Source organism: Chelonoidis abingdonii, chromosome 25, assembly GCF_003597395.2.
Source record: "Chelonoidis abingdonii isolate Lonesome George chromosome 25, CheloAbing_2.0, whole genome shotgun sequence".
Lineage (NCBI taxonomy): Eukaryota > Metazoa > Chordata > Testudines > Testudinidae > Chelonoidis > Chelonoidis abingdonii.
Window position 1 is genome coordinate 16305861 of NC_133793.1, and position 13670 is coordinate 16319530.

The 13670-nt window shown below is 44.8% G+C and overlaps 1 protein-coding gene across 9 annotated transcripts in view; it reads left to right on the forward strand.

Annotated features, from left to right (window-relative positions):
• HIVEP3 (HIVEP zinc finger 3) overlaps window positions 1–10861 on the forward strand; it is a 443901-nt gene extending 433040 nt beyond the window's left edge. For all 9 annotated transcript variants that reach the window (XM_032764058.2, XM_032764060.2, XM_032764061.2 and 6 more), the window contains one exon: window positions 4470–10861. In XM_032764058.2, the coding sequence (XP_032619949.1) occupies window positions 4470–5366 (897 nt within the window). In that variant the 3' untranslated portion in view covers window positions 5367–10861. The remainder of the gene's footprint in view (window positions 1–4469) is intronic.
• Window positions 10862–13670: the final 2809 nt, after the last annotated feature.

Genomic DNA, 13670 nt, shown 5'->3' on the forward strand with positions numbered 1-13670 from the left:
CACAGGTAGCAGCAAGTGCGTGTTTTCTGCCCCCATCACTTTTCCTCCACACACCATTTCTCTCCCTTCCACTTCTTCTCTCTTCCCCTCCTTCTTCCCCCTTCCGTTTCTTCTCTCTCCCCCTTCTCTTCACACACACACACACACACACACACACACACACACACACACACGTGTCCCCCACACTGTTTTTCTTCTTTTGTGTGTTTTTGTTTTTAAAGTTAAGGGTTAATGCCACAGCTGTGTGGAGGAACAACTTCTAAAGAATGGGAGGATAATTCATTATCTGTGGCTCATTCAGTCCTTGGCCTTCCTGCTGAAGAGGCCACAAGGCGGGGAGGGCACTTAGTGGTTTTGTGATAGGGACACTTGCTCTGTAGGAATTTGAGACCCACTAACTCATTTCTCAAAGGCCATGAATAGCCATATTCTAGATCTGTTCAGTTGCTACTGACCTGAACCAGATTTGAACCAGTAAAGGTGAAAGGTCTCGTCATCGTTAGTAATCCAATCTAGACTTCCAGCCAGCTCTGTTACGTTAACTGTTGAGAAACATTTATTTGGGCTTCTCATCTCACTCGCTTTCTCAAACCAACTAGGTGTTTTCCCCACTGGGTCAAAAAAACAATTAATAATTCTTCTGCTGGACACATCACATCCTACATGTAAAGGATGTTAGTGTGTTTCTCCCACACATATAGATTAATTAGGTCACACGGTTTGTAGAGAAATCACCCACCTCCACTGCCATCTCTCCACAGAAAGTCTGTATGTGCCTGGCTCTCCTCTAAGGGCTTGTCTACGTGATGTGTTAGTCTGAACTGCAGAGGGGTAAATTGTAGTGTGCAGTAGCGTGTTGCACACTAACAGGCCATGTAGACCCTGCTGGCTCAGACTAAAAATTTCCTAGTTTGAAACTGTACGAGGTGAATGCATGAATAAGCCCTTGTGTGAACAAGCCCTAAGTTATGCTGGTGTAAATCAGGAGTAACCCCACTGAAGTCAGTCAGTGCAGATACACTGCTGTGAAACTGATGTGAGCCTATGGAGTGTGTTCTGGGGAGAGAAAGCCCTTACAGAACTTCTGCCATAGTAACTCCTGGCAGACAGTGATCCTCTGATTCCTCATAGAAACCATATAGCGCAGTGCATGTTTTTCCTTGTCTGTGGTTTTTCCCTATCAGGGATGTGGCACTGATTTCCCTCAGGGTTTGTTTGTTTTATCCTTTTCCTTTATAACTTCAAACACTATCCCCTGGGTTAGGCCCCGACTTTCACCGACCTTACAGCTATTTCAGTCCGCTGTGAAATAATCTCCTGTGATGGATCCTCATGCTGCAGAAAGCAGACATACAATTATTATATAACTTACACACACAGACCCCGAATGTGACACTGGATTCTAAACCTCCCTGTCTCTGTTTGCAAGCTCACGATCACCCTTCAAAATTTTAGAATCCAGTAGAGCAGAGGTATCTCTCCAGCCAGCAGGGAGCCTGAGCAAACTGACAGACTCAATTCCCAGACTGTAATGACATAACTGACTATGTCATTAATGATGCTTTGGACAAACCAGGAGGTAAATAATCCAGTCCCTTTGAAGAGTGGTTGTAATCAGAAAAGTGACCCCTTCTTAATCCATTTGTCTGTTCTTTGGGCAGCCCCCAGTCTCCTCTGCTCACTTTACTGACACAGAAGTTTTCACTCCTGCTAGATTTACAGCACCAGAGCAGCTATGAGAGATAGAGCTGAAGTCTATTCTGCTTCACCCGTCATCACTGAGATTGTCAGCTGAGTTTTCACTGCAGAATCTTTATTCCTGATGACGATGCAGGAGGCAGAAAGATCAGAGCTGGATTTTCCAACCCAAGGTGGTGTTTGCAGGGACATTAATTAGAAAAAACAGATTCTTGACTTACAAAGGAATAGCATTTGATCTGGAGTCCCTGCGAGAGGAACCAGGGAATTCTATTGTGTCATTTCTCCCAGTGTTATGATTACAATATTTTTTATTAGAGTCCAACCTAGAGGCCCTGGAAACAATCAGTGTCCACTGTGTTAGGTTCTGAACAACCATATGCCAAGCCATGGTCCCTGCCCTGAAAGGCTTCCATTAAGAGTTCTCTGCTGTTTGCTGGGCAGGCAGAGGCTGGAATTGCTGCCTAGGACTTCAAATATGAGGAGTGGATGCAAAGAAGCTTAAGTCCTTTTGCCGCACAGACTGTGCCAAGATGCTAAAGCAACTGGTTTGGAATTGTCGTCTGCCCGTGTCTGATATCCACACTCTTGCTTTGATATGTTTATTTTTAGGAATAAGCAAGTGAGAGTGGAGGCTGTAGAGCAGGAGCATCCATAGTTCTGGTGGAACAGATGCTGCACAAAGCCACAGAGCAGAGCATTTCTCCATTGCCTACAGCTAGCACCATGTGCTGTTTCCTGCACTGTCTGGATCTTTGGACGGTCATGCCGTGGAGTATGCAGCAGCACAGTGCTGCAGAAAGACAGTTCTACCAGGCAGAGCTGTTAAATAGGGAAGCAATCAGTGAGATACATTGACCCAGCTGGTAGGGTCACAATATAAAGCACAGTATAGCATGGCCTGATTTCAACTTGCCCTTGTTAGGAAAACATCGTCCACCTGGTGGTCGGTGACCTCAGTAGTGAGCTGCCCCTCTCAGGTCACCTACAGTTTGAGATCTCAGGTGTGACTGATGCTTAGAAATAATGAGAAGTGAAGGGTCAGTGAGCGCTCTCATCTTTAGGAAGGAAGGAAGCACTTTTAGAATCATAGGAAGTGATCTAAAAACCAATATAGACTAGCCAGTGCAGGATTAGATCAGCCTATTTAAACAGGGTGAAATTCTCCCCAGTGCAAGGCTTTGTACAAGGTCCTGCACCCCACTTAAACCCTTAAAATAGGGTTTAATTTAAGCATAAGTGGGGTGGGAAACCACTTCCCCTCTCATTGGCTGTTGCACAGATCACCCTCTCCTCCTCTTTGTATTCTCCCAAGGTACGTCTACACAGTGAATGAAAACCCTTGGCTGGTCCATGCTAGCTGACTCCTGCTCATGGGGCTCGGGCTGCAGGGCTGTTACACTGCTATGCAGACTTTCTGGCTCGGGCTAGAGCCCGGGTTCTGGGACCCTGCAAGGGTCCCAGCCAGAGCCCTGCGAGCCCCAGTCAGCTGCCATGGGCTAGTCTCTGTTGTGTAAACAGGCCCCAAATGACCCCGTGGAGCTCTGGCAATAACTTACATTGGAGAAAGGATCTTAGGCAAGAGTTTGCCTGAAGTATGGTAAATATTTTGTCCATTTACACTGACTGCTTTTGCTATCACTTTGCCTATTGCCTCCAGTCTTGTAGAACCAGCATCCTGGGAGCAGCTGGTTCTCTATAGACCATAACTGGGAGCGTGTGCCCTGCAGTAAATTCTCAAATTCTGTGTTCAGCCCAATTTTAAGGATCATGTGTTGAGCATTCCACCATTTCCTCTTGGAGGTCCTGTGTGGTTACCTGTTCTAATCCCCTTGGAAATCCATTTCTGTGTAGCCCATATTTCTGGAGATGACATAGGTCAGAAAACTATGTGAAACCTAGAGACGGAGTGATGAACAGGCAAAAAATAACATGAAAGGGTCTTTAACCATTGATTATTAGGGACGTGCAAATTAGTTCCTATCAAATGAAATGACCCTGTCCATCACTCAGAACTCAAACTCAGTCTAAAACTCTGCTTTGTACTAGAAATTGTTACGGTTTACGGTTTCTTTAAAAAAAAATTCCACTCTACTGCTCTTCACAGCGCCAGGCAAAAGCAGAAGAACTAGAATATTTTTTCTTGTGGTGTTTTTGATCTGTTTCAAACTCATGGGGAAGCTTTGGGAAAGATTCTGACATAGAGATGGGCCTGAATCAAAACCCTAGATCTGCACTCCACCAGCCTTTGTGGATGGTTGAGTCCAGAACCAAATTTCATGCCTCAGGCCCCTCTCTATTCTATTCTGAACAGAACCTGCATAGCTGCTGGGGTTTGCTTATCCCTTTACATTCCAATAGAACGTTAATAAAGCCAGTCAGTTGTTACTCGTACTGTGGACTCAGAGGCGACTGTAGCTTTTTTGCTGCCCCAAGCACGGCAGGCAGGCTGCCTTCAGCAGCCTGCCTGCGGGAGGTCCCCGGTCCCGCAGATTCGGTGGCTTGCCTGCGGGAGGTCCGCCGGTCCCATGGCTTCAGCATACCCACCACCGAATTTCCATCGAATCCGCGGGACCAGCAGACCTCCCGCAGGCAAGCCGCCGAAGGCTGCCTGGCTGCCACCCTCGCAGGGACCGGCAGGCTGCTCCCCGCAGCTTGCCACCCCAGGCACACGCTTGGAGTGCTGGTGCCTGGAGCCATGCTGTGTGGACTGATGATCCTAGGAGCTCTAACCCTCACTGACTCAGCTATTTTTTCTCTCTCAAATGCAGAAGATAGAACCTCGAAGTCCAGCATGTTCACCTGGCATTACACAGCCTGTCTGCTCCAGACCCTTGCAAGCATCCCATGAACTACATGTCCATGCTCCAAGCCGAGGGGAAGAGAATGTCTTCAGCCATCTTCCGTTGCATTCACAGCAGCTAACAAGGACTTCATATCCTATGATTCCAATTGGGGGCATCCAGATGGTCCAGGCCAGACCAAGTACCCATCCCAGTTTGATGCCCAGTTCCGTTGTGTCACTGCAAGCGGGATATTTTTCACCTGGTGGCAGTGGCAGCAGCAGCTTTACAGAATTCAGCCAGGCTAAGGAAAGGGGCAAGGAACCACAGGTCCCACAAGAATCTTCATCCGTATCCCCAGCTGTGAAGGTTTCTAAATACACACTGTCCCCACAGCTTAAAGGCAGCGGCTACTTTGAAGAGAAAATGAGGACTAGTGAGCATCAGCAAAAGACAGAACAGGAGGAATACAGGGTAAAAAAGTATGCTGAGCCCAGCCACTCAGAACAAGAAGGCTGCTCAGCTCCCGCCGACTGTCCGAGCACAAATTATGAGCACTCTCCAAAGCCTTCAACAAGCGGGGAAGAACCCTTGAAAAAAACGGGCAAGAAGCAATGTGGCAGCTCAAGCACTTACGTTGAATCATCCTGCACTTTCATCTCAGATTTCCCCACACAGACGTTGGACAGAAGCAGCAGCACCGGCTGCTTGTCTGAGCCCTCATTGAGCCATTCACACTCCCACCAGTTCTCCATTAGGAGAAGGAACCTCTCGGGAGAGCCAAGTCACCAAGGGGGAACCCATAGGAAGAGCAGCCCACACTTAGAACGCACACGGTTTAGGCAAACTCAAAGGCAGGTGGATGAGAATATAGGAAATACTTAAGCCTCCATTCATCTCTTCCACCTCTAGGCTTCCTATGTAAATCAACAGACATTTTCAACACTATTTCCTTCAGTATAATCATCGCTATAAGAAGCACTCCTTGTGTATGACCAAACCCATGGAAGATTCTTGGTTTCCTTTGTCCCAGTCTGGTATTATCTCCACATGTATGCAGTTACTTGTGCCTTTTTCTATACCTTTTGTTGCTTGAAATGTACAAAAATGTTTGAGGCTGTGAATATTTTTTTAGAGTTTTTTGGAAAGGGGTTTGTTAGACCTTGTCTTTTTTGCCATTTAGGTGTGTGTTCATATACGCTCGAGAGATGCAGAAAGGAAAAGGTTAAGCATTTTAAGCGGGAAGAAGATGCACTGAAAACAAAAACAAAAAATCTTTTTTAATATTGATTAAATGATTAAAAAACCAAACCCTTTCTCCTGTGTACAGAAGTTTATGATCCATATTTATTACCTGCTTTATTTAATTCTTGGCAAAGTGCTTGTTTGTTTGTTTTTTCTTGCATCATTCTGGTTGCCTATCTTTGTGCTTTAAACAGTTGCGACTGCTTTACATTTGAAAATGTGTTTACCCTGAATTGTAAATGAAACTAGCACTTATTTTAGAATGGGAGGCCCATTAGGAATGAATGCAAATATCTCTCCAAAAAGAAGAAAAAATCTCAAACACACCTCCCTTCTGCAGGACCCATAAAAGCACTTTTTAAAAAAGCAACAAAAGGGGTCTTCAGAGATTTAACTGCAAGAAAACAAGGATGTATCGAATGTAGACCCAGTTCTGGGACTGGTGTTCAGTTTTTAAAAGAGCCATTCTTAGGCTTGCTTTAATAGTGACATTCCAGGGCTGGCTGCTCTTAAGGGGCACAGTATGGTAGTGGTGCCGCTTGCACCACCGGAGTGAGAGTCATGCCCGTGTCACCCTGAAGCCCCGTTTTCTGGGGTTTAGAAGCCCTCTGTCACCATTCTTTCCTGGGTTCAAAATGAAAATAAAATCTCTGCCTTGCAAACAATTTCTGGCCGTACTTTTATTTATGGTTCTATAGCCCTTGCCTTCCCAAATAATTCAGTGAGGCCCTTCTTAAGGAAAAAGTTATAGGGATGCAATAAATAGCTCATGTGCTCTTTTATTGGCACACCTATGGCTTTGTAACCCACCGCTGGCTCCAGAGCGTAGTTTATTTTATTTACTTATTTAAATAAAATGTTGCAGACACCTAGCCTACTTTGCGTGGAGGGGCCTTTTTGGTATTTCATAGACAGAGGTTCTGATGACCGAGTGGTAATGTATGAAAATTGGCCTGTTATGCATGCATAGTAACTTTTTTCATAGCATATTTTTAAATATGACCATCTCTAGCAGAGTGATGGCCTCTACTGCCAATAGATGTGATACCAAATCCAGAGAGACGTGATGGAGCCATTCTGCTGTGTTGTGTTAACACACTTTTTAAAATACGAACGTTCAATGCATATTTCCCCTAATAGACAGCAGGCTCTTCACTGCTTCAGAGGGCTTTCCAGTCAATGGAATCTGTACAGACACTTTTTTTGAAGAAAACAAACAAACGAAAGATAGAAATATTTAACCAATGGGCCAATTCTTTCTTCTTTCAGAGCTGTTCCAGTTTATCGGGTACATAATTTACTTTTTAAAATAATAATAATAAACCAAATATAATCCTGAATGAGGACATGTCACCTTGCCAGACCTGATGTACTACGATCTGCCCCCGGCTGACGGGTGAATAACATGAGCTGTTTTTAACAAACGTCTGTGATATTTTTTTTTCTTTTGGTGTAAAGGGAATTAAGTTTAAAAGAAGATCCCGTGGAAATAACGTTAAGATTGTGACACCAACTAAACCAGTGTCCAGATTTCAGAGTTCACTGGACCCCTCCAGTCCTGACTAGCACTTTTACCAAGTTTTCCTTTTCCCCGACCACCCCACGGCATAACTCTGACTCCCAATCCTCCAGTCAGACCCAAGCGGATCTCACTGCAGGATTGTGGCCCGTGGCCCAACTCAGCAAACCATCTCTATTCAGGAAAACATGGGTACGTCCCGTTCATTTTAATGGGAATGAAGCACATGTTTAAATGCTGTGATGAGCAGGGATGGACTGTGGAATCAGGGCCCGTGCGTGAGCATCGTTTGAACCCATTCCTTCCCTCCATAATGATACAGCTTTGAATTTCCTGGCTATGGCCGGTTCTTTCGTTTCTTTCCCCTTGTCACATTCTTAACATTATTTCAAGGTAGCTTTATGTATTTAATTGTTTTTTTAAATAATTGCAATTGTACATAAAGAGAAATAATGCAGTGGTTGTACACAGCATCTGGTTACGTCGAGTGCGTATGATGTTAACTTTGGGCTAGATCAAATGTGCTTGGCTCTATTTTTTAACCATATTTTAACCCTTGACCTGTCAGCACATTGGAAAGAGCTTAGTTTTTTCTGCCACTTCTGAGGGAAAAACACAATTCCCTCCGTACCTTAGCTTGTTGCTTTCATTGTTTTTCTTCTTTTGGTTCTTTAGAAGCTCAGAATGGGTTGAATTCTCTGCCGTGTGTGTGTGTATGTGTGTGTGTGTGTGTCCAAAAGGGGTGGTATAGGCATGGCAAATGCACTGTTAAGGTGCACCCATATCCTGCCAAGCTTTGGTGCCATTCACATAACATGCCAGTCATGTGCAGGAGTAATGTGTACTCTCTGTGCCTGCGTGTGTGTGCCTGTGTGAACACAGGCACCTATGTAAATTGTAGGGGAGTACAGGCAGAAATTCCCAGATCACAGGCCTGCCCTGGATTCCCAGTGTGACAAATCTCCCGTAGTTTTTGGCGAGAAGCTAGGATTAGGGTGGAATTCTGCCTCATGCTCCCTCTACTGGGTGCAGCAGGTGCCTATGGCAGGTCAGAATTAGCCACATAAGATCAGAAAAAGAAAAACAACATTGATTTATATGAGCAAAATGATCATGTTAGTTTGGCTCCAAAACTCCAAGGGAAACAGTGCCCCCACCAAAGCATGATGGTCTCTTGGTTTGAGCTCAGGTTTAGAGGACTGAAATACCCAAACTCTGAACCCAGCCCGCCATTAAATCATAGGGTGACCTTGAGCAAATCACTCAACTCCTCTGGATCATGTTCTGACAAGGTGTAAACGGGTGCAACACCCTTGATTTAAGTGGAGTTGCACCTGTTTACATCAGGTCCCAATTACCGAGCATTGCACTCTCCACTTTGTGCACTCCTTGGCTTAGTCCCAGGAGTAGGTGCTGTGCTCTCTGGGAAGTGTTTGCAGGCTTGAACTCTTACTATGGCTCTTTGTGTCTATTCCTCCATCTTTAAATAGGGAAGAATGAATCCTGATTTACCTTGGAGGGGCGGGGGCAGAATCAGTTAATAAGTGCACAAGCACTTTGTATCCCATGCTACAAAAGAGATGAATAATACAAATAACAAATTAAAAAAAAGTGGGGAAAGTATTTTTTTAAAGTCCCTGAGTTTTATCTATTCCCAAGGTTCCTGGCTGTGGTCCAGGAAGAACCAGGGATCTGGGGAGTGCTGGATGTTGACCTACAGAGAGCTGAGCTTTTCATGTGGATCCGGGTATCCTTTTATCTCGCTGCTGGATGTTCCCCTAATGTTCCTTTTCCATGTAAGCCATTGCTTGGGGTGCTACTCAATGGCAAATGGGTATGGATGTGTCCATGAGAGAATCTGTCAGTGAAAGACCCAGCTTATGAAATAATTTGACTCTCCTTGCTCTCAATGGACTTAGTCATGCAATGTGTCGAGCACTCTGCCTTGGTCCAATAAAGCAAAGCACTTAAGCATGCGAATAGTCACATTTACTTCAATGTACTTACAGGTAAAGCATGTATTGAACTTCTTTCCTGGATCCGGGCTGGCGTGCTCAACATCTTTCAGGATTGAGCCCTATCGGTATCTGCTCCCAGACACATCATGCAACCTTGCAGCAGGTCATTGTCAGCCCAAATTATTTATAAATTGTCAGTTTATTGGTAGATATCCAAGAAGTACAACAGGAAACTCTTAACCCTAGTGATGCAGTAGCTGTGGCTTTACTGCTTATGACTGGGGGATGTGTGTTCATCACCTGTTCTTGCAGGGCAACGTTTTCAGACATAGCTCCCTGAAGTTAGGCTCCTAAAGCCATAGCTAGTCACCTAGATAAAAGGGATCTTCTTTTCAGTGATGCTAAGTTCTCACAAAGCCTGCTGAAATCAACAGGAGTTGCAGGTACTCAGCATGTCTCGTAATCAGACCACCTTTACTGAGGTGCCAAATCTAGGTGTAGGGGAAGATTGTCACAGATCCAAATAGCAGGTAGGCCTCGTAACGCCCACTAAAAGTTAATGGGAGTAAAGGCCCTGATCCTTAAAGGTATTTTGGGGCCTAACTCCCATTAAAATAAGTGAGAGTTTGACCCAGAGCCTCAAAGGTATTTCAGCATGAATGACCTCCCAAAGGAGCCAAAGTTTAGGCATCAAGACTCAATAATTTGATCACATTTTTGTATTTAATTTCCCTCAACCCCTTCTTGAAAAGCTGCAAAAAAACCCCTGTTTTAATTAAATTCCTTTTGTCCCCTCTAATTTGTTTTTCCTTTAAATCCTCAAAAATAGCATCTAAACAAAATACATTGACACACAAAACTGTGTAATTATAACTATTTTTACTCGAGTTGTGCGTACAATTTGATCTAGCCCTTTTACTTGTTCTTACACGAGACTTTCTCGGTTCCTGACTTGGTTTCATCATGCGGGTCTTCTTTTTTTAAAAGAATTCCATCTATCGCACAGTATTTACAAATAAAAACATTGTAAATTATTCACACACACACAAATCAGTCCTAATGGCATAAAACCAATTTGTTTTCATTACTGAACTATGATGGCACTTAAGATCACTTTAGTAAATGTAATGTAAAAAATAATAATAATGTGTACGCAAATTTAATATACATGGTCTCATGTAAGATACATATTTGCCTTTTTTTCTAAAAGATGTATGTATTCTGCAAGTGGAATAGTCTGTAGAAAGTTTCTATATGTTCTTAAAAATGGCAATACATTCCAAAAAAGGTACTGTAAATATGTACAGTGTACAATGTAATTGGGTAGTTTTGCCTGTAATTTTATTTTAACTCCAGTTTCTACATTTGCATCTTGCAATGTCTGTATGGTTATATCAGTGCAAAAAAAAAAAAAAAGGAAAAAAAATGCAGGTAAAAAGCACAGAGTCTGATGTAAAAAAACAAGAAGAAGAAAAAAGGAAAAAAATACTCAGTATTTGATGTTTGTGACCCTTATTGTAAATGACATCTGTACTGTGAATGAGAAGTTTTTACAAGTATAATATTGCCTTTACTACAGCTCAAGACTGTCTGCTCAGTCTGAGCATATTTTTAAAAAAATAGCATGTTGGAATAAATTTTAAAGTCCCAACATATCACTACTTATGTGACTGGCAGTTCTTAATTTTTTACTTTTATTTCATACATTCATGGACTTGGGCTCCAGAATCACTGAGCCAAATTCTGGATAAAGGGCCTTGCACAGACATACACGGAGGACAAAGAGATTGCCACTGAAAAAAACCCGCAGCAGCCAGCACACTGCAGTAGAACAACTTCACAGTCGTCTTTTTCAGTATTTCCCACTCGAAATGTAGGAAATGCTGCAGCAAAGTGAACATGCTGCAGCGTGTTAAAGGCTAGGGTGAAATCCGGACCCTATTGAAGTTAATGGCAAATTCAATGGGACCAGGATTCCACCCTGTTTCAGTGGCAGCGATAGACTGAACAGGATGAACGCTGCATGAATATTTATTGGCTTTGATTTTTAAAATGTGTCCATCCAATGCTCTAGGGGCCTTTGGAAATAGAACAGATTTTTTTTTAACTTAAGTAAATTATTTCTCCCTTCCAAAAACATACACGTTGTTCGGAACCCATTAATCAGCCACAAGTTTCTCACCCACCCACCCAATATTTCCTCCTCCTTTAAAAAAAAAAAAAAAGCCTGTAACTTGTGTGTTCACAGCCCTCGGGAAGAGTCTTTTCCCATTAGGGGTAATTTAAGCAGGGGGCTGCATCTACTAGAACCCAATACCTGGTCCTACTGACTTCCTGTGGATGCATGTGTGCAGGCCATGGTCCGCTAGGCCCATTGTTGGCTCTGTTGCTGAGGGCTCGCCAGAGAACCCAACCAGGACATGCAGCTTCCACTGTAGAGGCCTGGTGCCCCCCCACCCCCCATTACATTGCTGGTGAGACTGTGCACAGCACACAATCAGGCACACAGAAAATCACCAAACTCCCCCTTGCCAAGGCAGGATTGATTCCCACAGATCACTGCCAAAGGCTTTGTTTAAGCCTCTGGGTAACTCGTCTGTGGGAAACTGTTTCACAGATCAGCTGTTTGCTTCAGAAATTCTCCTTGATGTCCCATTGCTCATTTTTATGATGTCAGATGGAATCATTGCTCCTCAGACCACCCCAGACAGGCTTTCCCCCTCCTGGGCTTTGCTGCCCTTCGGCTATTGAAGTCATGTATCCTAGCCCTCCCCTCCCCCTTAGCTGTAGGGTAGCCAAATTACAAAGTTTTAGGGTTCAATCCAGCTGTAATTGGCCTGCAAGGCAGAGTGCCAGACACAGCTGTCAGCCAGGGAGATTAAGAGAGGCCTTTGGGGCCTGAACATCAACCCCTCTGTCTAGTCAAACTGCTAGTGGGGGAGGAGTTGCCCAAGACACCACCCAGTGCCAGGGCCACGCTGGTGGTATTTTTAGTTCGAGTCACGCTAGTCTGTCTCCCCTGCTGGGAGGCTGGCTGCCTGCCGCAGTGGAGCCAGACTCTGCCTGGCTAGAGGAATCGGGACGCACTTTGGTCTCCCCCAGTCATGCATGAACATTCTGATGGGGTCAGTTTGCAGGTTAGTGCAAGGGGAGCGAGGAGACATGATGGTATGTTTATAGAGATATAGAGCGTTTTTGCCCGAGGCCATGCAACCCAGGGGGTATCAGCCAGGGAAGCCAGCTGCTTATCTAACTGTAAGAGTCCATTTCAGGAATGATTGGCTTCCCAGATCATTGCTGTCTAAATGCATGAATGCGTTGGCCCTAATGTTAGCTACTCTGGACAAAAGAGCTGAGGGATGGGGTGGGACGGCTTGGCTGTTCTTGGGTTGGATTCTTGTATGTAAGTAATTTATTTGGGAGGGGGAGGGAAGGGGGTTTCTCACGCCTCACTCCTCTCCTTGGAAGCCTGCCCCACTTCTCTGCAAGTACTCCTCTTTCCATGTATTCCCCATCTGTTCTGCACTCCAGCATTAACCCAGATGGCTCACATGCTGTGTATTTGGGGAGGCACGTACTGATGACTGGGCCCGTTTGTTGGGGGGGGAGAACAGAGGTTGGTTCTACTGCAGATTCTTCCCTGTAAGTTTGATTTATAGGGAGGCAGTTTTGCCTAGTAGATAGTTCACTGCACTGGGACTCAGGAGATATGTTCCAGGCTCTCCCATGGGCTTGCTGGGTGACCTTGGACAAGTTGATCAGTTTCCCCCGCTGTAAAATAGGGCTAATACTGACCTCCTTGGTAGGGATCATTAGTACTACAGAGAAGACGCTTGGATTCACGAGGTCAGAGGCAGCAGGTAAGTGCAGGGTTCAAATGTGTTTGGGAATCGATTCTGGGCTCCAACAGCCTGGGGTTTATGGGGCTTATGCAGGAACGTATCTCAGTTTCAGCATCTGGATGCTCACTGTGCTCTCCCTATGCCCAGCTCACCTGCACAGCCCCACACAGGATCCATGCCCCAGCAGGCAATGCATGTGGGCCCAGTGATTCAGTCTGGTCCCCCCTTCCCCATGTAGTCCCACTGACTCCAGAGAGTATATGGTGCAGAGCCTCAGAGGTATTTAGCTATGTCACTGCCAATGGGACTTAGGCACCTAAATATCTTTGAGGATCCAAGTTTATATGTGTCAGTCAGGATTGTAGGAGAATTGGACCCTCCATTAGCCCAGTGACACCTGTTATTTTCCTTTGTGGTAGTGCAGGATGGAGCCCATGGGGCAGCAGAGTTTGTTCCGTCTACTCTGCCAGCTCAGTGGATGGAGAAGTCATTTTCCCCTTCAAAGAACAGTTTCGCCAGTGCTTAAAAACAGAGACACTCTAAAGGCAGCCAGGGCTGTCTGGAGAAAGCTGCAGCTAAACCCTGGTAATCTCTCAAACCTGGAACCAATTTGGTTTACATGAAT